At 44.2% G+C, this 27,485-nt stretch overlaps 1 protein-coding gene across 1 annotated transcript in view; it reads right to left on the bottom strand.

Moving 5' to 3' along the window:
• Window positions 1–27,485, bottom strand: part of USP35 (ubiquitin specific peptidase 35) — a 39,369-nt gene that overhangs the window by 3,086 nt on the left and 8,798 nt on the right. The window contains exons 4-10 of the mRNA XM_046684845.1: window positions 26,311–26,440; window positions 25,783–25,884; window positions 24,032–24,190; window positions 19,572–19,765; window positions 2,347–2,440; window positions 1,317–1,423; window positions 298–787 (exon numbers count right to left, since the gene is read on the bottom strand). Coding sequence (XP_046540801.1) covers window positions 298–787; window positions 1,317–1,423; window positions 2,347–2,440; window positions 19,572–19,765; window positions 24,032–24,190; window positions 25,783–25,884; window positions 26,311–26,440 — 1,276 coding nt within the window. The remainder of the gene's footprint in view (window positions 1–297; window positions 788–1,316; window positions 1,424–2,346; window positions 2,441–19,571; window positions 19,766–24,031; window positions 24,191–25,782; window positions 25,885–26,310; window positions 26,441–27,485) is intronic.

Here is a 27,485-nt window from a genome sequence, read left to right as displayed (position 1 = left end):
TCTCTCCTCCTCCTTCTCTGTTCTCTCCTCCTCCTTCTCTGTTCTCTCCTCCTCCTTCTCTGTTCTCTCCTCCTCCTTCTCCTTCACTCTCTCCTCCTTCACTCTCTCCTCCTTCTCCTTCACTCTCTCCTCCTTCACTCTCTCCTCCTCCTCCTTCACTTGCTCTCCCTCCTCCTCCTTCGCTCTCTCCTCCTCCTTCTCCCTCTCCTCCTCCTTCTCCACTCTCTCCTTCGTTTCCTCCGCTCTCTCCTCCTCCGCTTCCTCCTCCTTCTCCTCCACTGTCTCCTTTTCCTCTGCTCTCTCCTCCTTCTCCTCCACTCTCTCCTCCTTCGCTTCCTCCTCCTTCTCCACTTTCTCCTCCTGACTTCTCTGCTCCCAGGGTCCCTGGGGGCCCAAGCCTTCAATGTCCAGGACAGCTGGGGGGGCACCCCCTGTGATGCAGTGTTTCCTCTGCCTCCGAGGACCCGCCCTGCTTGGAAGCTGGCCTCGGGATGGCGATGGGGGGTCCCGGGCTCCAATGTCCTCTGCAGGGAACATCACTGAGCCCAGGCGGCGGCGGCGACAGCGCTCAGCGGGCGGAAAGGCAAGAGAGAGGTCTGTGAAGGCCTCCTCCCTGGAGGATACATTGAGGCAGTGTAGACAGCATATCCGAGTCATGATCTTGCCTCCGAACATCTTCTCCACAGACGTTGAAGTTGGGCTAGGGGGCTCCTCGGGTGGGGAGGGCAAGCTGGACTGCTTGAGCTTCTGGTAGATCCTTGTCCCCGTTTTCTCCTCTTCGTGCAGCCTGGAGCAGGGAGAACAGGGTCTTTATCCATACACACGGATCCATTTCCAATGCAGTGGCCTGACTCATGCCATCTACCTTACTCAGCTGGCCACACATCTGGACATACATACACATTCAGGAGTACGCAGCAAGGAATATACATACATGTGCAAAATGGCATCCGTGCACACGTACTGACAAACCAGACACCCACGCTACTAACCTGCACACAGGCACACAAACCTGCTACATAAAGACCTGCCATGTCTATGTGCACACGCCCCCAGAGCCATGACAAAAACAGACACACACACATACAGCGTGCAGACGCACACACTTACCCCTCCCAGGTCACAGTTCAGGTCAGCATCTCCCAAACTTCCCTCACATTCAGCCATGGCCCCCACACCCACGGCACACATCTTCTCAGTCTTCCACAGTGCAGTGCAGTGCCCCCATTTCCAGAAAGAGGGCAACACAGCTCAGAGGGTTGGGCTTTGCCCCAGGTCTCGAGGCCCCATGCAGATCCAGGCCTGGCCTCCCTTACCGATCCAGCAGGTACTTCAGGTACTCTGAGCAGTCCTGCTGGGTGCCGGGGCTGAACCAGGGTGTCCAGGATGCAGAGAGGAAGTTCTCTGGAGAAATGGCAGGCCGCTAGGACCAAGGCAGGTGAACAGCAGGGTCAGGAGAAGGCCGCTCACCAAACACTCTGCAGCATGCTAGCCTAAGGGTCCACCTGGGGCCTCTCTGCCCCAAACTTCCTGGCCTCCTCACTGAAGTCCTCCCGCTTCCGTTGTCCCTGACCCATCCCATCCCACCAAGTCCACGCAGCCCATGAGCCGGGCATCGGGTTCATGAAGATAACAATCTCCTAGGAATTTACCCTGCCCTGATACATCCCATATTTTCCAGGCCTTTGCTCACTGCCATTCCCTCTGCCTAAAATACTCTTCTCCTCATCAAAAGGTTAGCTACAGAGTTCAAGTCCCAGATGCAGTGTCACCTGTTCCAGGTCATCCCAATGGCTCCCTCTCCATCATAATCAACCTCTCCCTCCCTTGCATGCCGGACAAGCTGCATTTCCCTCTGTTCAAGCACTACAATTGTTATCTGCAGGTCCACCTTCCCCACCAGAGTATCCACCTTCCACACCCGACTATGAGCTCCCTGAGGGCAGAGACCGTGGCTTACTCATCTCTGTGCCCCTACACAGGGCCTTGCATAATGCTTGGCCAAGGGCTTTACGTTCCATGAGGGCAGAGACTGCGAACAAAATAAATTCAGCCCTCAGGGTTCAGCCCGGCAATGTGAGTGCTCAAAAATGACAGCAGATGAACAAGGGAACACCTGATGCGATGGAATCACATGGGAGAGATTTGGGCAGCACAGAAGGGGGCTCAAGGAGGCACTCCCTTTCCTGCCCAGTAGGGGCACTGAATCAGCCCCATGGGCTTTGGCCATGAATCCACGCCACCCTGGACTGGGGCTCAACAGCCAGATGCAGGCAGGTCCTGGGGAAGGGAAGGGCGTCGGACCAGAGCCTCCTCTCCACCTTGCCTGACTCCTCCTGCACTCACCTGGCTGTGCTCCAGGAAGGCAAAGAGCCACTGCAGCTTGGTCATCAAGGGCTGTGAGTTGTTCTCAGTCAAACGGAGCACACAGTGTCTGAAGCTTCAAAACAAAGCAGAGCACACAAGGTAGGCCAAGGAGCCTCTGCCTGCCCATACCGCAGGCGACCCAGGGCCTCCAGGCTACAGGGAGAACAGCCACTGGTGGTTCAAGTCGGGGCCAGCAGCTGAGGAGGAGGAGCAGGTAAACCACTCAGCTCAGACAATAAGGTAACCCCTGCAGTCCCTTCCAGCTCTGAGAGCCCATGACTCCAAGATCCCAAGATCTGAACATCCTAAAGTCCTATGGTCTCAGAGTTCCAAGGCTGGAACCCTCTGCCATGCTCCAGAGTCTGCATCAATATCATCACCAACCACGCCAGCCATCACACACTTCTCCCTGCGTCCCCAGGAAAGGGCACTCAGACCCATCCAGAGCAGCAGGACTTGCTCCAACCTCAGCCCTCCAAGCCCACCTTTACAGCCCCTCCCCAGGGCCTCTGCCACTGCCCCTAGGCCCTCCCCAAGTGTTCCTCTGGCCTTTACAAGAGGGAGGCAGGAGTCAATGTGAGGAACATGCTGAAAGAAGACGACACTTCTGGGGTTGGCTGCCTCCCAGTGACGAGGTCTGATTCTATGGGAGACAGGAAAGACCCCTTTCCTGACGCCCACATTCCCTGGAACAATCTGATTCCCAGGTCCCAGCTCAGCTCTGGTTCTGACAAGAAGCTCTGGAAACAGAGGTCAGGTATCTCTCCAAACTGAGCCCACTGTGCAGAACGGCATTCCTGAAAAGTGTGGTCTACTTAGCAGTCTGCAAGAAGGCAAGTTCCAAGCAGTCTGCAACAAGCATTTAGAAACCTGTATAACGATCTGACGTTGCTACGACCACACAAGGACGTGATCATTGCTCTGGCGAGTCATTTTATTGTATTTTACAGAAGTAATGGTCTGCAGCAAACTGGAAATTAGAAAACTAAAACAAAACTAGTCCTTCACCAGGCAGCTGGAGAAGCACAGGCAGCAGCACCTTAGGAAATCCTAGATCAGCTCCAACCTCCTCCTACTGGGCCCAGAACTCATAGAGAAGAAACCGACTTGAGGTCCTACCAGAAGCCAGAAACAAAGCTTCTTTCAAAACAAAACAAAACAAACTTTCACTGTGACTCTTCAAAAAGACCTCTAAGCATGGTATTGGTGAAAGAATGATTTAAAAAATCAGCAGAACAGAATTAAGTGCACAGAAATAGACCCCCATAAATACAGTCAACTGATCTTTGACAAATGACCAAAGGTGATAAAATGGAGCAAAGACAGCCTCGTCAACAAGTAGTGCTGGAACAACTGGACATGCACATTCAAAAACATGAATCTAGGGGGGCTGGCCCCGTGGCCGAGTGGTTAAGTTCGCGCGCTCCGCTGCAGGCGGCCCAGTGTTTCGTTGGTTCGAATCCTGGGCGCGGACATGACACTGCTCATCAAACCACGCTGAGGCGGCATCCCACATACCACAACTAGAAGGACCCACAACGAAGAATATACAACTATGTACCGGGGGGGGGCTTTGGGGAGAAAAAGGAAAAAATAAAATCTTAAAAAAAAAAAAAAAAATACATGAATCTAGGCACAAACCGCACACCTGTCACAAAAATTAACTCAAAATGGATCACAGAAGTAAATGTAAAATGCAAAACTATAAAAATCTCAGAAGATAACACAGGACAAAACCTAGATGACCTTGGGTATGGTGATGCCTTTTTAGATACAACATCAAAAACACAATCCATGGTGGAAATAATTGATAAGCTGGATTTCATTAAAATTTAAAACTTCTGTGAAAGACAATATCAAAAGAAGCAGAAGACAAGTCAGAGACTAGGAGAAAATATTTGCAAAAGACATCAGATAAAGGACTGTTATCCAAAATATACAAAGAAACTCTTGAAACTCAACAAGAAGAAAACAACCCAATTAAGAAATGGGACAAACATGTTAACAGACATCTCACCAAAGAAGATATACTGACAGCAAATCAGCACATGAAAAGATGTTCCACATCATATGTCATCAGGGAAGTGCAAATGAAACCAATGAGATACCACTGCACACCTATTACAATGGCCAAAATCTGGAACACTGACACTACCAAATGCTGGTGAAAATGAGAAGCAGCAGGAACTCTCACTCATTGCTGGTGGGAATGCAAAAGGGCACAGCCACTTTAAAGGACAGTTTGGCAGTTTCTTACAAAATTAAACACACTCTTACTGTACAATCCAGCAATCACACTCCCTGGTATTTACCCAAAGGAGTTCAAACCTTATCTCCAGACAAAAACCGGCTCTTGGAAGTTTACAGGAGCTTTATTCATCATTGCCAAAACCTAAGAGCAACCAAGATGTCCGTCAGTATGTGAATGGATGCATAAATTGGGATCCCTCCAGACAATGGGATGTATTATTCAGCACTAAAAAGAAATGAGCTACCAAGCCATGAAAGACATGGAGGAACCTTAAATGCATATTACTAAGTGAAAGAAACCAATCTGAAAAGGCTACATATTGTATGATTCCAACATACAACATTCTGGAAAAGGAAAACGATGGAGATAATAAAAAGATCAGTGGCTGCCAGGAATTGGAGGAGGATGAACAGATAGAGCACAGAGGATTTTTAGGGCAGTGAAAATACTCTGTATGATACTATAACGATGGACACATGTCATTAGACATCTGTCCAAACCACTAGAGTATACAACACAGAGTGAAGCTAATGTAAAAAAATATATATATATATAGACTTTGGGTGATTATGATGTGTCAATGTAGGCTCATCATTGGTTTTTAAAAAAAAAAAAAGTACCATTCCGGTGGGTGATGTTGATAATTGGGGAGGCGATGCAAGTGTGATGACAGAGGGTATATGGGAAATCTCTATATCTCCCTCTCAATTTTGTTGTAAAACTAAAATTGCCCCACCCCACCCCCCAAAAAAGGATTCTGGGAAGATGGTGGAGTAGGAAGCACCAGAAAACTGTCTTCCCACCTAAACAGCATTGCACTGGCAGAATCTGATATAACTATTTTGGAACTCTGGAGTCTGCTGAAGGCTTGCAACTTCCAGGGGAAGGCTTCCACTGTAAACTGTGGTCAAGTTCAGCTCTTAGCACAGTAGTAGCTGCCCATCTCCCACCCCCAGCCACATGGCAGACAGCTGTACACATGTTCCTGGAACAGCTTACACAGAGTTTGCAGGAGTTAGGTTGAGTGAAAATAACTGTCCCCCAAATACTGAGGACCTGTGCTCTGACTGCTGCTTCTGATCACACAGGTGCAGAAAAAGAGGTGAGCAGCCACTGTTGTTGCACCTTCCCCTATCATTGCAAGCTGCTCCACCTCAAGCTAAAGTGACTTTCAGGAGACTTAAAGCACCAGTGCCCTTTCTTCCCAACTCCTCTTCATTTTTCACTTTTTCCCTTTTGGGAGCCAGAACATTACAGACTAGGACATTCAAAAACTACCGCATATACAGAGAAAATTAGGAAGTGACTGCACATGTCCAAGGGAAGATTCAGAAAAGACAGAAGAAGACATCAAGTTTACACTTTAGGCTGATCCTCGGCACAGAGACAGCCTACAACAATAAAAAACGATAATAAAAAACAGCAAACCCTGGGGACAGGGGAGAATCTCATTTCCTGAGTTACCAGAACATTAAATTCAAATGTCCAGGGTTCAGAAACAATCACAAGGCATACAAAATAACGGGAAAGTATGACCCATTCAGAGGAAAAACATAATTCAACAAAATCTGTTCCTGAAAAAGACTTAATTGCAGATGTATTAAAGACTTTAAAACAGTGATCTTAAAGATGATCAAAGAACTAAAGGAAGATGTGGAGATAGTGAAGAAAATGATGTGTGAACAAAATGGGAATATCAGTCAAGAGATAGAAAACCTAAAATGAAACCAAAAAGAAATTCTGGAGCTGAAAAGTACAGTAACTGAAATGAAAAATTCACTGGAGGGATTCAAAGGCAGATTTCAGCAGGCAGAAGAGTCAGTGAATTTGAAGATTGGACAATGGAAATTATCAAAGCTTAGGAACAGAAAGAAAAAAGATTGAAGCAAGGTGACTAGAACCTAAGAGACCTATGGGACACCATCAAATGAACGAACATATGCATTGTGGGAGTCCCAGGAAGATAAGAAAGAAAAAAGGGTCAGAAAGAATATTTGAAGAAATAATGACTGAAATGTCCCGAAATTTGATAAAAGACATGAATATAAACATCCAAGCAGCTCAACTCCAAGTAAGATGAATTCGGAGACTCGCACTGAGACACATTATAGTTAAACTTTAAAAAGACAAAGACAAAGACTGTATCTTGAAAACAGCAAGAGAGAAGCAAATCATCACATACAAGGGATCCTCACTAAGATTATCACCAGACTTCTCATCAAAGCCTTTGGAGGCCAGAAGATAATGGGCAAATATATTCAAAGCGCTCAAAGAAAAAAATCTGCTAACCAAGATTCCTAAATTCTAAAAAACTGTCCTTCAAAAATGAGGGAGAAATCCAGACTTTCCCAGATAAACTGAAGCTGAGATAGTCTGTGGTCCATCCTGCAAGAAATGCTCAAGGGAGTCCTGCAAGGTGAAAAGAAAGGACATTGTACAGTAACTCGAAGCTGTGTAGAGAAAGAAAGATCTCAATAAAGGCAAGTACACAGGCAATTATAAAAGCTAGCATAATTGTCACAATGGTGTGTAAGTGTACTTTTTGTTTTCTACATAATTTAAGAGACATGTAAAGAAGATAACAATTACTAATAGCTAGTATCACTGTAACTTCCCTTTGTAACTCCAAATCTTGTTTTCTGCATAATTTAGGAGTCTAACGCATTTGAAAGAATTATTAGTTTATGTTTAGGGGCACACAGTGTATAAAGATGTAATTTTGTGACATCAACAACCAACGGGAGTGGGGGCAGAGTTATAAATGAGCAGAGTTTTGGTATGTTATTGAAGTTAAACTGCTATAAATTCAAATTAGGATATTGTAACTTTAGGATGTTAAATGTAATCCCCATGGTAACCAGAAAGAAAATAGCTATAGAATATACACAAAAAGAAACTAAGAAGGAATTTAAGCATTTCACTACAAAAAAATCAACTGTACACAAAAGAAGACAGGAATGTAGGAAATGAGGGGGGAAAAATGCTATAGGGCATATAGAAACCAAACAGCACAATGACAGAAATAAGTCCCTCCTTATCAATAATTACTTTAAAAGTAAATGGATTAAACTCTCCAATCAAAAGACAGAGATTGGCAGAATGAGTAAAAATACATGATTCAATGATATGCTGTCTACAGGAGACTCACTTGAGAGCCAAAGACACAAACAGGTTGAAAGCTAAAGGATGAAAAAAGATATTCCATGCAAAAAATAACCAAAAGAGAGCAGAGATGGCTATACTAATATCAGAAAAAAAAGACTTTAAATCAAAAAAGTTTACAAGGCAAAAAAGGAGATTATATATTAATGAAAGGTTCAATACAGCAAGAAAATAACAATTATAAACATTTACACACCTAATGACAGACCATCAAATTATATGATGCAAAAACTGACAGAATTGAAGGCAGAAATAGACACTTCTACACTAATAATTGGAGACCTCAATACTCCACTCACAACAATGGACAGAACACCCACACAGAAGATAAGGAAATAGAGGACTTAACTCAATAAACCAAGTAGGTCTAATTGACAGATACAGAATACTCTACCTAACAGCAGCAGCATCCACATTCTTCTCAAGTGCATATGGGACATTACCCAGGAAAGACTGTAAGTTAGACCACAAATTAAGTTGCAATCGATTTTAAAAGACAGATATCAAACAAAGTATCTTCTCTGACTACAACGAGATGAACTTAGAAATCAATAATGTAAAACTGGAAAATTCACAAAATTGTGGAAACTAAACAACACACTTTTAAACAACCAATGTATCAAAGAAGAAATCACAAGGGAAATTAGGAAATACTTAGAGATGAATGAAAACAAAACACAACATACTGAAACTTATGACAGACAGCAAAAGCAGCGCTAAGGAGGAAATCTATAGCTATAAACGCTTGTATAAAAAAACAAAAATAATCCCAAATCAACAACCTAACTTTACAATTTAAGGAACCAGAAAAGGAAGAACAAAATAAACCCAAAGGTAGAAGGAAGGAAATGAAGATTAAAGCAAAGATATATGAAATAGAGAATAGAAAAACAATAGAGAAAAACCAATGAAACCAAACGTTGATTTTTCAAAAAGATCAACAAAACTTTAGCTAGATGGATAAGAAAAAAAAGAGAGAAGATTCCAAGTACTAAAGTTAGAAATGAAAGTGGGAGAGGAAGATAGGCACGGATGTTAGCTCAGGGCCAGTCTTCCTCAGCAAAAAGAGGAGGATTGGCAGTAGTTAGCTCAGGGCTAATCTTTCTCAAAAATAAATAAATAAATAAATAGAAATGAAAGTGGGGACAATACTACTGATTCAACAGAAATTTTTAAAATTGTAAGAGCATTATCAACAACTGTACTCCAACAATTTGGAAAACCTAGATGAAATGGACAAATTTTTAGAACCCAAAACCTACCAAGACTAAATCACAAAGAAAGAGACAATCTGAATAGACCTATAACTAGTAAAGAGATTGAATCAGTAATCAAAAATTCCCCAACAAAGAAAAGCCTTGGACCCAATGGCTTCTTGGGTGAATTCTACTAAACATTTAAGGAAGAACTAGTATCAATCCTTCTCAAACTTTTCCAAAACACCAAAGAGCAGGGAACACTTCCTATCTTATTCTATGACGCCAGCATAACCCTGACACCAAATCTACACAAAGACACTAAAAGAAGAGAAAACCACAGACCAATATCCCTTATGAACATTGATACAAAAATACTCAACAAAACACTAGCAAACAGAAATCAGCAGCATAATAAAAGGATTACACAGCATGACCATGTGGAATTTATTTCTGGAAAGCAAGGATGGTTCATCATACAAAAATCAGTGTGATACGCAACATCAACAAAATGAAGGGAAAAAAATCATATGATCACCTCAATTGATACCGACAAAGGATCTGACAAAATTCAACACCTTTTCATGAGAAAAACACTTACCAAAATAGGAAGAGAAGGAAAGTACCTCCACATAATAAAAGCCACATATGAAAAATCCAGAGGGAACATAATACTCAATGGTGAAAGACTGAAAGCTCTTCCTCTAAGATCAGGAACAAGATAAAGATGCCCACTTTCACCACTTCTATTCAACATTGTACTGGAAGTTCTAGCCAGAGCAATTAGGCAAGAAAAATAAACAAAAGGCATCAAAGTGGAAAGGAAGAAGTAAAACCTATTTTTATTTGGAGATGATTCTATTTGGAGATGATATGATCTTATATGTAGAAAATCCTAAAGACTCCACAAAAAAACTGTTAGAACTAATAAATGAATTTAGCAAAGTAGCAGGATATACAAAGTCAACAAACAAAAATCATTTCTAAGCATTTCTATACACTAACGATGAATAATCCAAAAAGGAAGTTACAAAGACAATTCCATTTACAATAGCATCAAAAAGAATAAAATATTAACAATTAACGAATGAAAGGAAAGACTTGTACAAGGAAAACTACAAAACACTGCTGAAAGAAATTAAAGAAGACGTAAATAAATGAAAACACATCCCATGTTCATGGACTGGAAGACATAATTTTGTTAAAATGTTAATGTTATACAAAGTGATTTACAGATTAAATGCAATCTCTAGCAAAATCCTAATGAGATTTTTTTGTAGAAAGAGAAAAACCCATTCTAAAATTCATATGGAATCTCAAGTGACCCCAAATAATAAATAACAATCTTGAAAAAGAACAAAACTGGAGGACTCACACTTCCCGATTTCAAAATCTACTACAAAGCTACAGTAATCAAAACTGTGTGGTATTAGCATAAAGACAGACATATAGACCAACAGAATAGAACAGAGAACCCAGAAATAAACCCTCACATATACGGTGAAACGATTTTTGACAAGGGTGCCAAGACTATTCAGTGGGGGAAAGGACAGTCTTTTCAAGAAATGGTGCTGGAGGCTATTCACAATAGCCAAGACATGGAAGCAATCCAAGTGCCCATCAACTGATGATTGGATAAAGAAAATGTGGTATATATACAATGGAATACTACTCAGCCATAAAAAAAAAAAGACAAATTCATCCCATTTGCAATAACGTGGAAGGAACTAGAGGGAACTACACTAAACGAAATAAGCCAGTCTGAGAAAGACCACCACCAGATGATTTCACTCACATGTGGAAGATAAACGAATACATGGACAAAGAAAACAGTTTAGTGGTTGCCGGGGGAAGGGGGGCAGGGGGTGGGCACAGGGGGTGAAGAGAGCACTTATGTGGTGACAGTCAAGAAATAATGTACAACTGAAATCTGACATTGATGTAAACTATTATGAACTCAATAAAAAAAAAAAAAATGGTGCTAGAGGGGCCAGCCTGGTGGCATAGTGGTTAAGTTTGCATGCTCTGCTTTGGCAGCCTGGGGTTCGCAGGTTTGGATCCTGGGCATGGACCTACACACCACTCATCTAGCCATGCAGTGGCAGTGTCCCACATACAAAATAGAGGAAGATTGGCACAGATGTTAGCTCAGCGACCATCTTCCTCAAGCAAAAAAAAGAGGAAGATGGGCAACAGATGTTAGATCAGGGCCAATCTTCCTTACCCAAAAAAAAAAAGAAAGAAAGAAAGAAATGGAGCTGGGAAAACTAGACATCCACATGCAAAAGAATGAAGTTGGACCCTTACCTAACACCATATGCCAAAGTAACTCAAAAATGGATCAAGTATCTAAATTTACAACCTAGAACAATAAAACTTGTGGAAGAAAACATAGCGTAAAAGCTTCACAACATTGGATTTGGCAATGATTTCTAGGCTATGACACCAAAGACACAAGAAACAACAACAAAAAATAGACAAACTGGACTTAATGAAAACTTAAAAATTTGGGGAATCAAAAGACACTATTTAGGGTTCTGGTTCGACAGAAGAAGATCCTGAACTCACCTCTTCCCATGGACACACCAAATATACAGCTACATATATGACAATCCCCTCTCAAAGAAACCCAAAAACTAACTGAGAGAGTCCTACACATGGAGTGATGAGAAAAAACCCACATGGAAACAGGTGGGAGAGGTTGAGACACAATCTCACCAGAAATCCCACCCCCAGCACGGTGACCCCAATCAGGAAGAAACTCACAACTCCCACCTTCTCCCGGGGAGGGGAGGGTTTGAACCCCATATCTGGCACCCCAACTTTTAAGACCTGGACCAGAGAGACAGGCCCCCAAAACATCCAGCTTTGAAAGCCAATGGGCCTAGCGTCCATGAGACCCACAGGGCTGTAGCAAACTGAGAAACAGCTTTTAGGGGGCTCTTGTGTGGACTCACCTGGCGAATCCACGACCCCCAACGCCCAGCACAGAGGGAGCTCATGGAAACCCATCCAGTCTTTCTGTGAAAGGGGCCTATCTGCTTATCTTAAAAGCTTCAGCCTGAGGGGCAGGCTTCTAATTTCACACACATCTAGAGGCCAAGTGAAATACTCCACAAAGACCTCAGAGGCTGGCAGGCGCTGGCTTCGCGCACTCCCTCTGCTTTACTCCAGGTTGCCAGTGTCTCCTGGGTTTTGCAGCTGCCGCCCAGGGGACACCCCTTAAACACCTGGCTCTGGTGGCCAGCAGGGCTTATGTTTGTGGTACCCACAGGACTGCAACTGTCAGAGAAACAGTTCTTAACCGGCTAGCCACCAGGGCACAGTGCAGAGGCACCAGACAGAAACACAGTCTTTCCATGAAAGAAGATGATTAACTTATCTTCATAGCTGTGGTGTGAAGGGCAGGTTTCTAAGTAAATCCACATGTAGGGACCGACTGCAATCCTCTCCAGACACTAGGGGGGTCAGCAGCTGCCCCACTCCAGAGACACTGGCGTCTCTGAAAAAGGAGCCTGTGCACACACTTGGTGCCCCAGCTTTTGTGGCTGCTGTCCAGAGGACACATCCCTGATGGCCTGACTCTGGTGGTCAGTGGGCTTGGGCTAGTGTTCATGAGTTCAATGGGATGACAGCAAACAAAAAAACAGTTCTTAACTGGCTGCCCCCCGCAGAGCTCGGTGCAAAGGGAGCAGATAGAAAGCCCATCTACCAGTCTTCCCCTGAAAGAGGGTTATGTGCATACTTTAAAAGGTGCTGCCTATGGGTGCAACTTCCGATCAGCTTACATCTAGGTGCTGACTGAGACCCTCCCCTTTGGGCACTGACAGGTCTTGGCACACCTTCAACTACTCAGTACCACTGAGAACAAAGAAGGCTGCCTGGACAATCACAAAGGTCTGAGAGACAACGAAGAGCTGGGTCAGGGTTCAGTGATAAAGTTCCTTTACATGAGGCCACTCCTTAAACTGGGAGAGGTGGCTGTTTTACCCAATGCATAGAAACCAACACAGAGTATCAAGGAAAGTGAAGAAACAAAGGACTATGTTCCAAAGGAAAGAGCAAGGTAAAACAGAAAAAGATTTTAATGAAATGGAGATAAGTGATTTACCTGATAAAGAGTTCAAAATAATAATCATAAAGATGCCCACAAAGGAGAACAATGCATGAACAAATAAGAATTTGAACAAAGAGAGAGAAAATATAACAAAGCACCAAACAGAAATCACAGAGCTAAGAAATACAGTAACGGAACTGAAAAATACAGTAGAGGGGTTCAAAAGCAGATTAGATGAAGCAGAAGAAAGGATCACCAAACTCAAAGACAGGGCAGTGGAATTCATCCAATCAGAACAACAAAAAGAAAAAAGAATGAAAAAGAGTGAAAACAGCTTAAGGGACTTAAGGCACAATATCAAATGGACTAATATTCACCATATAGAGGCCCTAGAAGGAGAAGAGAGAGAGAAAGGGGCAGAAAACTTATTTGAAAAAATAATGGCAGAAAATTTCTTTATTCTGGGGAAGGAAACAGACAACCACATCCAGAAAGCTCAGAAAGTTCCAAAAAAAATGAATGTAAAGAGACCCACACTAAGACACATAATTAAATTGTCAAAAGTTAAAGACGAGGAACCTTAAAAGCAGCTAGAGAAAAACAACTTGTTATGTACAAAGGAGCCCCCATAAAAAATCAGCAGATTTTTCAGCAGCAATTTTGCAAGCCAGAAGGAAATGGCATGATACAGTCAAAGGGCTGAAAGAAAAAACTGCCAACCAAGAATGCTCTACCCGGCAATGCTGTCCTTCAGAACTGAAGAGGAGATAACGAGTTTTCCAGACAAGCAAAAGCTGAAGGAGTTCATCACAAGGGTGCTAATCAGTACCAAGAAAACATATGAAAGTATACATCTCACTGGTAAAGGTAAATATATAGTAAAATACAGAATAATCTAATGTTGTAAAGGTGTTGGGTTAATCACTTACAAAACTAGTATGAAGGTTAAAAAACTAAAGTAGTAAAAATAACTATAACTACGATCATTTCTTAATGGATACACAAGACTAAAAAGATGTAAATTGTGACATGAGAAAACATAAAATGTGGCAGAGGAGAGTAAACACGTAGAGCTTTAGAATGCATTCAAACTTAAGTTATCAACTTAAAATAGACTGTTATAAATACAAGTTGTTTGATGTAAGCCTCGTGGTAACCACAAAGCAAAAACCTATAGTAGATACAGAAAAGATAAAAAGAAAGGAATCTAAGCACACCACTACAGAAAATCATCAAATCACAAAGGAAGAGAGCAAGAGAAGAAGAAAGGAACAAAGGAATTACAAAAGAGCCAGAAAACAATTATCAAAATGGCAATAAGTGCACACCTATCAATAATTACTTTAAATGTAAGTAAACTGAATTCCCCAATCAAATGATATAGTAGTTGAAGGAATTAAAAACAAGACTCATCTATATGCTGCCTACAAGAGACTCACTTCAGATGTAAGGACACACAGACTGTTAAGTGAAGGGCTGGAAAGACATATTCTATGAAAATGGAAACCAAAAGAAAGCTAGGGTAGCTATACTTATATCACACAAAATAGACTTTAAGACAAAGACCATAATAAGAGACAAAAAAGGTCATTATATAATAATAAAGGGGTCAATCCAACAGGAGGATACAACATTTGTAAGTATTTATGCACCCAACATAGGAGCACCTAAATATATAAGGCAAATATTAACAGACCTAAAGGGAGAAATAGAAAGCAATACAATAACAGTAGTGGACTTTAATATCCCACTTTCATCAATGGATAGATCATCTAGAGAGAAAATCAATAAGGAAACATTGGGCTTAAATGACAAGATAGACCAGATGGATACAACAGACATACACAGAGCATTCCAGTCAAAAGCAACAGAATACACATTCTATTATTCTATTCAAGTACACATAGAACATTCTCCAGGATAGATCATATGTTAGGCCACAAGTCTTAATAAATTTAAGAAGACTGAAACCATATCAAGCCTCTTTTCTAACCACAATGGTATGAAACTAGAAATCAATTACAAGAAGAAAATTGGAAAATTCACAAATATATGGAGATTAAACATTATGCTACTGAACAACCAAACCAAAGGGTCAAAGAAGAAATCAAAAGAGAAAGCAGGAGCTGGCCCTGTGGCCAAGTGGTTAAGTTCATGTGCTCTGTTTCAGCGGCCCAGGGTTTCACCAATTCGGATCCTGGGTGTGGACCTAGCACCACTCATCAGGCCACACCGAGGCAGCATCCCACATGCCACAACTAGAAGGACCTGCAACTAGAATTACATGTATGAACTGGAGGGCTTTGGGGAGAAGAAGAAAAAAAGGAAAAAAAAAAGATTAGCAACAGATGTTAGCTCAGGGCCAATCTTCAAAAAAAAGACAGAGAAATCAAAAACTACCTTGAGACACATGAAAATGGAAGTACAGCATACCAAAACTTATGGGATGCAGCAAAGTAGTTCTAAGAGGGAGGTTCATAGCGATAAAGGCCTACATTAAGACACAAGAAAGATCTCAACCTAACTTTACACATCAAGGAACTAGAAAAAGAACAAACGAAATCCCAAGTTAGTAGAAGGAAGGAACTACCAAACATCAGAGCAGAAAAAAATGAATTAGAGACTAAAAAGACAATAGAAAAGATCAATGAAACTAAGAGCTGCTTTTTTGAATAGATAAACCTTCAACTAGACTCACCAAGAAAAATGAAAAAGGACTCAAATAAAGAAAATCAGAAATAAAAGAGGAGAGAATACAACTGATACCACAGAAATACAAAGGATCATAGGAGATCACTATGAATAATTATACGCCAAAAAATTGGACAACCTAGGAGAAATGGATAAATTCGTAGAAACATACAGCCTGTCAAAACTGAATCAAGAAGAAATAAATCTGAACAGATCATTTACAGGCATACTTCATTTTGTCGTGCTTTGCAAATATTGTATTTTTTACAAGACCCTCCACCAGCAAAAAGGTTATGACTCACTGAAGGCTCAGATGATGGCTAGCATTTTTTAGCAATGAAGTATTTTTTAAATTAAGGTGTGTACATTGTTTTTTTAAGACATAATGCTATTGCACATTTAATAGACTACAGTGTAGTTAAACATAACTTTTATATGCACCAGAAAACCCAAAAATTTGTGTGACTTGCTTTATTGTGGCAGTCTGGAACGAAACCTGCAATATCTCTAAGATTGAATCAGTAGTCAAAGACCTCCCAACAAACTGAAAACCAGGACCAGAGAGCTTCCTTGGTGAATTCTACCAAGCATTTAAAAGAAGTATTAATACCAATCCTTCTCAAAGTCTTCCAAAAAACAGGAGGGAATTCTTACAAGGCCAACATTACCCCAATACCAAAACCAGACAAGGAAACTACAAGAAAAGAAAATCACAGGCCAGTATCTCTGATTAACATAGATGCAAAAATCTTCAACAAAATATAAGAAACCAAATTCAACAATACATTAAAAGGATCAGACACCATGATCAAGTGGGACTTATGCCCAGGATGCAAAGATGGTTCAACATCCACAAAACAATCCATGTGATACACCACGTTAACAAAATGAGGAATAAAAATCACACGATCATCTCAATGAATGCAGAGAAAGCATCTGACAAAATTCAACACCCATTTATGATAAAAGCTCTCAACAAAGTAGGTAAGGAGGGAATGTACCTCAACATAATAAAGGCCAGATATGACAAGCCCACAGCTAACATCGTAATCAGGAACAAGACAAGGATGCCCACTCTCACCATTTTTATTCAGCACAGTACTGGAAGTCCTAGTTAGAGTAATTAGGCAAGAAAAACAAATAAGAGGCATCCAAACGTGAAAGGAAGAAGTAAAACTTTCACTATTTGCAGATGACATGATGTTGTAGATAGAAAACCCTAGACTCCACCAAAAAACTGTTAGAATAAATGAATTCAGCCAAGTTGCAGGATACAAAATCAGTACACAAAAATCTGTTGCATTTCTATATACTAATAACAAACTATCAGAAAGATAAATTAAGGAAACAATCCCATTTACAATTCCATCAAAAATAATAAAATATCTAGGAATAAATTTAATGAAGGAGGTGAGAGACCCATACACTGAAAACTATAAGCCACTGATGAAAGAAATTGAAGATGACACAAATAAATGGAAAGATATTCCATGCTCACGGACTGGAAGAACTAATATTGTTAAAATATCCATACTACCCATGGGGCTGGCCCCGTGGCCGAGTGGTTAAGTTTGCGTGCTCCGCTGCAGGCGGCCCAGTGTTTCGTTGGTTTGAATCCTGGGCACGGACATGGCACTGCTCATCAAACCACGCTGAGGCAGCGTCCCACATGCCACAACTAGAAGGACCCACAACGAAGAATATACAACTATGTACAGGGGGCTTTGGGGAGAAAAAGGAAAAAACAAAATCTTTAAAAAAAAAATATCCATACTATCCAAAGCAATCTACAGATTCAATGCAATCCCTATCAAAATCCCATTGGCATTTTTCACAGAAATAGAACAAATAATCCTAAAATTTGTATGGAATCACAAAAGACCCTGAATAGCCAAAAACCTTGAGAAAGAAGAATAAAGCTGGCGGCATCACAGTCCCTGATTTCAAACTATACTACAAAGCTGTAGTAAACATAATAGCATGGTACCAGCACAAAAACAGACACACAGATCAATGGAACAGAACAGAGCACCCAGAAATAAACCCACACGTATACAGTTAACTAATTTATGACAAAGGAGCCAAGACTATCCATGGGCAAAGGACAGTCTCTTCAGTAAATGGTCTTGAGAAAACTGGACAGCCACACGCAGAAGAATGAAACTGGATCCCTATTTTACACCAAACACAAAAATCAATTCAAATGGATTAAACCTAAAACCTGAACCTAAAACCTGAACCATAAAACTCCTAAAAGAAAACACAGGGTTAGGTAAGCTCCTTGACATTGGTTTTGTCAATGTTTTTCTGGATTTGACACCAAAAGCAAAAGCAACAAAAGCAAAAATAAACAAGTAGGACTACATCAAACTACAAAGCTCTGTAGAGCAAAGGAAACCACCCACAAAATGAAAAAACGTACAGAATGGGGGAAAATATTTGCAAATCATGTATCTGATAAGGGGTTAATATCCAAAATATATAAAGAACTCATACGACTCAACAGCAAAAGACCCAAACAATTCAATTAAAAAATGGGCAGAGGATCTGAATAGACATTTTTCTAAAGAAGACATACAGAGGGCCAACAGGTACAAGATGCTCAACATCACTAATCATCAGGGAAATGCAAATCAAAATGGTAATGAGGTATCACCTCACACCTGTTAGAATGGCTACTACCAAAAAGACAAGACATAACAAGTCATGGCAAAGATGTGAAGTAAAGGGAATCCTCGTGCACTGTTGGTGGAATATAAATTGGCACAGCCACTGCAGAAAACACTATGTAGGTTCCTCAAAAAACCAAAACTAGAATTACCACATGACCCAGCAATTCCACTTCTGGGTATATACCCAAAAGAATCAAAAACAGGGTCTCAAAGAGATCTTTGTACACCTATGTTCAGAGCAGCATTATTCACAACAGCTAAAACATGGAAATAACCCATGCGTCCATCAACCAATGAACAGATTACCAAAATGTTGTATATACATACGGTGGAATATTATTCAGCCTTAAAAAGGAAGGAAATTCTGCAATATGCTACAACATGGATGAACCCTGAGGACATTTGCTAAGTGAACATAAGCTAATCATAAAAAGACAGATACTATATGATTCACTTATACGAGGCACTTAGAGTAGAGACAAAAACCTTAGAGACAGAAAGTATAATGGTGGTTGCCAGAAGCTGAGGGGAGCGGACAATGAGAACATGGGAAATTATTATTTAGTAAATATAGAGTTTCAGATTTACAAGATGAAAAGGGTTATGAGAATGGATGGTGGTGATGGCTATACAACAATGTGAATGTATTTAATACACTGAACTGTACACTTAAAAATGGTTAAGAACGTAAATTTTATGTTACATGCATTTCAACACCCACAAAAATAGAAAATTTTTTTAAAAGATGTCTACTTCTGTGGCTGAAACCTTGAGTGATTTTTAAGCAAGCCATAAGTTGGACAGGTAGCCATCGACAACAAAGATTTTGTTTTAGTAAATACCATGGTGAGTAGGAGTTCTACTCTAGAAGACACAACCCACTGCCATAGACTCTAGGAGGACAGTCAGTGATGTCAACCAACCCAGAGCAGACCCACTTCCCACTGCAGCCCAGCCCCATGTCGAGTTCCCATCCAGTCTTGACCTATTGCCTGGCAATGGCCTGGAGCCCTCTGGGGCTCTCATCTGTCCTTCATGCACCCACTGACCTCAAGGAATTATGCCAACAATGCAAAGAAGACCCACCCTCTCCAACCCCCATCCCAACCCCCACACACCAGGGAGCCCAAAGGAGAGAAGGAGGAGCAGACATGGAATTCACAAGCAGCACCTACTCGGAAGCCATGAACAAGGCCTGAAGGATGCTGTTCACGTAGCACGTGTTGCCCAGATTGATTAAACCAATCTTGCCCGTGTCGGACTTGGCCATGAGCCGGGGGTAGAAGCCAGCCAGCTCACTCTTCTGAGAGGTCCAGGCATCCTGCCCCAGCAGCTGCTTGATGCGGTCCTCATTGGGAACATGGAGGTCCTGAGGAGGGAACAAGCCAGCAGGATGGTGGGGACCCGGGTCAGCTCTAAAAAATATCACCTCCTCTGTGAAGCCTTCTTGGACTACAACCTACCCCACACCTGCCCTGGCAGACTGCCCCACAAATGTTCTAGAGATGTGTGAACAGCCCCCCGCTTCTAAATTTATTCTTGGTTCTCATTTTGACATGTGGTCCTTCTACATGATCTTTCATGCCACAACCGTCTTAAGAAGATGGTAAAATCCCTATTTTATAGATGAAGAAACTAAGACTCAGACAGATAAATGAATTTTCCAGGGTCATACAGGCAGTAAGCAAAGAATCTGTATGTCCTTGGAAGAGCCCAGGGTGTGACAGACTCTAAGCAACGAGAACACCAGCCCTCCAGCCAGAACCAGCAGTGTCAAGATCTCAATCCTAGTCCTGACTCGTGTCCTCACTAGATGTCCAGCCGTGGTCAATGAGTCGCTCTGACTCAATCAGTTAACGTTCCTGGGCCTCAGTTTCCCCATCTGTCAAGTGAGAATACTCTTATCTTAGATCAGTTTGACCCTCTACTTTCACGGTGCTTACGCACAAAGATGCTCTCGCTTCACCTTCTACTCTTAGGTTTGCAAAGTCAGCCTTTTTGGATTAGTCACCCCTCTGGAACTTGGTCCTAGAGACAGGACGGTGGGAGGATCCCGGGGTCTGAGGTATGGGTCCTTGGTCACAGGCTGGGGGATTAGCATGCTTTCCCACTCCTTACCCTTTTTCACATTAACCAGCTGCACCTAAAAGAATATTACCAAGCACTGATTATAATAATGACATATTTTAAAGAAAAACATCTAAGCATAATGCAGTTACTTAGTAGGTTTAAGTGACATTCATAACGGTTCCTCCAGCCGAGTTCTTATTTCCAGATCATGACACAGTCCCGAGATTTGTCCAAGGCTCCAGAGCTTCGAACCAGTTTAGCACCAGAAACTCTTATCTCCCCAGTGCACATCCTCTGGCCACTGCAGAAGGTCTGGCTCCAGCAGTGGTTAACACTTCTGCTCACTCATTTCCCAGGATCACTTATCAGATGATTTATCAGATTAGTCAGTCACCTCTCACAGATGATAAAAAACACAGGAGCTGCCAGAGGCTCAGTATCTACTCTCTTCGTCCCTGCTTTTTCCTTTCTATTTTCCCCCATCCAATCCCCACCCCACATACAATGTGAACAAATAGGGACAAAAAGGCAGACACAACCCCACTTACGCACACAGGCACCCAGAGAAGATGCAAAAATATCCACAGTAGAAAAAAAACATTTACGTGCCATTTTTCCCAAAGAAGGTAATTTTGTATTCTCAGGAAAATAAAACAAAATTTCCAAATAACGCTCAAGCTCCTGACGTCACTGGAAATTTACATACAATGGCTCCCTTAGCAAGGGCCACAATTCCCAGGGAAACTATTGTAACCTGATACAACTGCCTAAATGAGAGAATGTTCCAGAATTTACTTATAAAGGAGCCTGTATACAAAGGATGTACTCACAGAACACACGTGAAAGAATTTTATCAACAACAAAACCCTACTGATAATTTGCTGCCTTGTCTCTCAAACTGGCTTGTCCCAAGGGGTATGCAAAGCCACAGGAGGAAAGGAGCATCTCTTCCTGGAGCTACAGGCTCTCACAGTCAAGGAAGAAAAAGATATTAAAACAAACGTTTGTAATTGGGAAGTACAGACTTGAATCTTTGAGATAAAATGAGATTTTAGAGAAACTGAGCTTGTGTCGGGCTGCTTGGGGGTAAGTCCCCTCCTCTAAGGTCAAGTACTTCTGTGGGAACGTTTGAGAAGCCCAGATCTGCTGGACTCAGGAGAGTCACTGAGCCTGGTTTTCAAGGCCCTCTGCTGTGCTGACCTTTCCAATTTGCCCTCCACTCCACCGAACAGTACCGCCAAACTGGACGTGCATGTTCCTACCCCCCAAGCCTTTCCCTCTAACTTGTCTGGAGTGGCCTCCTCCTGCCAGTCCCCATCCCTCAAGGTCCACCTGTCTGACAGTCTTACGAAGCCTAACTCCCTGCACCTCGTGGCACAGGTGTTTGCAGACTCGCCTTGTCCCCTCGATCAGACCATAGCCCCTGGTGTGCAAAGCCTGGGTCATTCAGCATGGGCTTCCCTCAGAGCTCGGGGCAGGGCCACGTTCCCTCCTCTTTATTCACACTTCCCAGAGAGCATTCTTCACACTACGGTCACTTTCACTCACTCACAGACATTGACTGGGCCCAGAGATCAAAATGACATGGTCCCTGACCACCAGAAGCTCACTGTCTAGCAGGAAACAGTGACAGTCACCTCCAACAAGTGGAAGTCCCATCTCCTCTGCTCACCCACCTCAGGGACGGGGAGCTCACGATCTAGCCAAACAGCTGCTTCTACCACAGGTTAGCGCTGACTATTAAAGTCTCTCACGTTAAATTGGAAAAACTGAGGAGATCCAAGCAAATGCCAGAGGTTTCGTTTGTTGTACCTGCCAACTCTCACTCGTGGTGGATTGTTCCCTTGTGTGTTTTGCAATTTGTGGATTATAAACTCATCTTTAGTAGAATTTTATCTTTGTGGCTTGAAAGCACTTTCATTTCTGTTTCTACTAGGCAATCCTTGGGTATTACCAGCTTATGACTACTTTTAATGTTAGTGTCTGAGCTGAGGGGGTCCCACAACCCCAAAGACGATAAGAATTTAACCCCTAAACCCATGTGAGAGCAGGCCAATCATTATAAATTTCTTTTTTCCCCAGTTCAGTGTGCAGACCAAGCCAGAGAAGTTTCCTTGATGTCTATTTGGGACTATGTGTATATTCTTTCCAGATCACTCTATTGCTAACGGCAAAGCCTTTCTTGGGTCCTAACTTATGTGGGACTCTTAGTGCTAACTCCTTACTGTGGACAGACCCTAAGCCTCCCCTCATGTCCCAACCAGCTCAAGCCCCTTGGTGACTGAGGCTAGCCATCTCACCCACCCTCCCTCCCCACCCCAGGGCAAGACAGCATCATCTCTCACTTACCATTCTGGAATTCAGTTTCTCTTCCTTTTTGGCCCCTAGGGATTCCCCCTTACTTTCTTGCAAGCTCAGATACATACTTAAAAAGATGTTTGTTGTATCTTAACAAGCATTTCTAGGTGTTTTACAGTGGGACACTTTTCAGGTTTATCCCGTGCTACAGAGATGGAAGTCAGATCAGAGGTTCTGAAAGGGCCACCACCTACCGAGACATGTTCCACCCGTGCTCGGACCTGCCCTCTGGATCAGGCAATGGGGAAGGGCTCGGCAACCCAGGCCCTGGCTGTGTCTCTCACAAGTCACCAAACCTCTCCAAGTCTCATTTGCCTTATCTATGAAACTGAAATAACAACAGTACCCACTTCACGGGTTTCTTGTGAGCATTAGAAGACGAAATAAGTGGGAAAACACCATCAATGTGGCCCGATCTACAAGTGTCACTTATTGTCCTAGCAACCCAGCAAGCCCAGTTCAGAACCCACTCTTGGAGCACCCCCCGCAACTGGAGGAGATGTCTCCCTCCTCTGGCTCCTCACTGCTCTCGGGCCACCCTCGCAGGTGTTTCAGTAGCTGCTTAGATCAGACTCTTGCATACAAGTCTGTCACCCCAGTAGGCTGCAAGCTCCTCAGTGGGTGAGACTTGGTCTGCCTTATGCCCGTGCCCCAGTTCCCAGCCCAGGCTGGCACAGAGTAGGGCATCAGTAAAGTTACGTGAACAACTGGAAACAATCCCGGCTCTGGAGTGCTCAGCCTGCGGGGAGACAGACTCACAGACAGTGACAACATGTGACAGAGGGATGCACTGGGGCTCTGGGAGCCCAGAGAGCCCCTCGCTCAGCCTGGGGGGGAGGCGCGTGGGGGGGGGGGGGGAGAGTTATCAGGGAAGGCTTGCTGAGGGAGGTAACACTTAGGAGGTAACCCCTGAGGGAGCAGAGCCTTAAAGGATACGTAGGAGCCATCTCAGCAGAACAAGAGAAGGGTTTACAGTTGGAGAGAACAGCATATGCAAAGGCTCAGAGCAATCACGAGAGAGCATGACCAATCTGGGGAATGGCAGGTGGCCCAGCCAGAGCACAGGATGGGCCACGGGAGGTGATGGGAGACAGCCAGGACCAGACGATAGGGTGCTACCACTAACCTGTAGGACGGCCTTGAGCAAGGCCCAAACTGGCACCCCTGTCAGAGTGGGACAAGGGAGCAGTGGGGGATGGTCACTCACCTTGATGGCCTCCATGACGGGCTCGTAGAGGTCTGGGAAGCCCGGGAACCGGAACACCATGCAGTGAACCAGCTCTGCCAACTGCTCGAGGCAGCTGGTCCCCGAGTTGGAGTCCTCCTTGACCAGGGAGGCCACCATGGGAGGGATGTGAGAGAGGAGCTGAGAGAGAAGAGCAGCGTTAGGCTCAGCACTGGTTTACCCACCCGAGACACGGGATGGCATCAGCACGGAAAACACCCAGAGCTCCTTGAGGCAGGGAGGTGTGCCCACCTGACCACTGTCCCCCTTACCCACATGGGGCTCTGAGCTCTGCAGGCAGGTGACCCCTTTTACAAGATAGACAACCTTGGATATGCTGCCTAAGTCTCATCTGTTAAATGGGATAAATATCTCCTCACCGTTGAAGGAAGGCCTGAGCTCGAGCCCCAGCCATTAGGCCTCAGCAACTGACCTGCCCGAAGAGCCTGAAGGTGTGAGTGACCAGGGCTGCTCTGCCTGCCAAGGAGTGATGCTGGGGCCATGATGTGGCCAGCTGGGGGGCAGCCCTGATAGAGCACAAGTGGCCATCTCTAGTGGCAGACACCATCATTCTTTCACCAAAATTTAAGTGTCAAGTACTTCACCCTCACAATGACTTTATGTGGTGATTATTATCCCCATTTTATAGATGAAGAAACTGAAGTTAGAAAGGCTCTATAATTTGCCAAGGGTTTCACCATGGGTTATGGGCGAAGCTGGTGTCTGACCCAGGACTGTCTGAATCAAAGCCTGTTTCTTTCCTCCTTGCTACCTTCAAACCCGTAGGGGAGCTATACCATAATGTTCCAGGGATGGACAGAGTCAAGCCACAGGAACTGGGAGCGGGGGAGCCCAGGAGAAGGATGGAAAGAATTATCTGCCAAGCCCCTAGCAGGTGGTAGGCTCTTGACAAATACCACCTCATCTAACCCCCTTCCACCCTCCTAGGGGTTTACCCCTGTTCCAGGCTCTGAAAGGTAAGTGCCTGGCCCAAGGCCACCAGACCTGGCAAATGGCAGAGCTGAGACTCAACCCCGAGTACCCCAAACCCTGCTTCTGTGCTTTACCCACCGCAGAAAATCGGGAAGCACGAAGTTTCTGCCCTGACCAGGGGCCATCAGAATCTAGGGCCGATCTGCAGGTCTGAGGAAGGCAGGCAGGAAGAGGGCTGCCCCTCAGGGCTGCAGGCTGTCCTTCCCAAGGGAGGGTCCCCAAGACAGCAGAACAAGCCCTGAGCTGGACGCCAGGCCACCTGGGCGCTGGTGGACAGCAGGGTACAGGAAGGACACTGGGTCAGGGTCAGACCAACTTGGCTAGAAGCTTCCCTGTAACACTCACGAGCTGTGTGTTGGGAACAAATGACTTAACCTCCCTAAACTGCAGTTTCCTCACCAGAAAAATGGGGAAAGGGATACACCTCCCTCTTGGGGCTATTCTGAGAGTTAAATGAATGCACGTATGTACTGTCTTTAGCACTGTGCTTGGAACAAAGCTCGCACCCAAGGAACATTGACTGTCCTCATTCCAGGCCCGTCACTCTACTGTGGGCCCATGGGGAGGCCATACAAATTCTCGGGCCTCAGTTTCCTATCCACAAAATGGGATCTCAAGTCTCCTCCAGTCCTAACGTCCAGGACTTTGAGATCTTCAAAGCCCCAACCTCTTACCCCCACCCCCACAAAGACAGCATGCCTGGCCTCCAGCCAGACCAGTGGGGGAGGCAGGGCCCTTACCAGGTGGAAGGCCTCATGGGAGTGCTGGAAGGTCAGGAGCATGTACTTGAGGACAGACAAGGCGGCTCCCCGGACAATGGGGTACAGAAGCTTGGAGAAAACCTGGAAGAAAGTCTCTGGTCAAGAGTCTCCTAGGCCTGGGCTGCCCAAAGCCAAGTGCAGCCAAAGGCTTGAGAGGGGGTCAGAGACACCGGAGGTGAAACAGCAGGGCCACGCAGGAGCAAGAACACAGAGGGGCTCCCAGACCTGGGTGGATAGAAAGATGGTGAAACGGACAGTAAGATAGTTACATATCTGATGGATGGATGGATGGACGGACAGTCCAAAAGTGACAGATACACATTCTTGAATGAGCAGTCAGAGCAATGAATGGGGGCAACTTGAGGCCCAGAGAGGGGCAGTGAGTTGTCCCAGGTCACAGTGAGCTTGGGTGGAGCCCCGATCCTCTGCCTCCCAGCCCCGCACTGCCCCTGGCAAGAGACTAACGGGAAAGGCCATAAGCCGGGGCTAGGACAGGGACCCACCAACCTTCTCAATTTTGGCGAGTGAAACCTCGATCAAGATGCTGAACTTCTTAACAGCGGCCAGGCCCTTCAGCAGTGCAATGATCCACTTGTCAATGTTCTTCCCCAGGGGCCAGGACACCCAGTCGATCATCCTGGTGAGGGCAGTGATGGTGACACAAGGACCAGGAGGCTCAAATTCCTGGGTGGGGGCAGCTGGGGGACCAGCTCAGGGCTACAATATCCTGAGACCCCACACTGACTCACACTTGCACAGGGCAGCCCTGGGGTCCATGGGATGAACAAGATACCTCTGGGAACTGCAAATGCGCCCAGCACAGGCACCTGGCAGAGACCGGGGCTCCCAGCCCAGCAGGAGGGAAGCCAGGCCGTCTCAGCACCCCAAGCCTCACCCTCACACACACTGGGCTGCAGGGGCAGAACGGAGCTTTCAGCTACCTCTGCCTGGACCGTGGGGCCCAAGAGTAGGAGGAGCACTGCCCCCAGGCCAGAAGCTCTGGCTCCAGCAAGCCCTTGCTTGGGACCTGGAACAAGTCACTCTCTCTAGCCTCAGTTTCTTCCTTTGGAAAATGGGGACAATACCTACCTCACAGGGTTGTTGTTCGGATTAAAAGAGATAACAATAGTTAACGCTTACATAATATTCATTCTGCACCAGGCACAGCTCTATCTGCCTTAGTAGGAACCCATCTGACCCCATAACATAATGCCTGTAATGCACACTGAGCATGAAGCTGCCACACAGTAGGTACTCAGGAAAACGTCACTATTATCATTATTTTTATACTCCATAGACTATACTATAAAGAAGTAGAACAATGAGACAGCAAGTTAATAGTAATTATAATAACTACCGTGGCACTGTTTTAAGTACTTTAAACATATTATCTCAGCTGACCTAATTTAATCCTCGCAAAACCCCTGTAAGACGGGTTCGGTTATACTACATTTTATAGATGAGGAAGCTGAGCCACAGAGACATTGAGCAACTTGCCCAAAGTCACACAGGCAAGAAGCGGGAGAGCCAGGATTTGAACTCAGGCGGCTCACCTCCAGAGCCCACACTCTCACCCGCTAAGGACAAGGAATCCAGGAAGGCCCCATGGAGGCAGTGGATCTGTATATGGGTGGAAAGAATGGCGGGTGGAAAGAATGGCGGGGGAGGCATGCCCAGTGGAT

Source organism: Equus quagga, chromosome 14, assembly GCF_021613505.1.
Source record: "Equus quagga isolate Etosha38 chromosome 14, UCLA_HA_Equagga_1.0, whole genome shotgun sequence".
Lineage (NCBI taxonomy): Eukaryota > Metazoa > Chordata > Mammalia > Perissodactyla > Equidae > Equus > Equus quagga.
The sequence above is the reverse complement of the archived record's forward strand: the minus strand, read 5'-3'. Positions and strand labels throughout refer to the sequence as shown.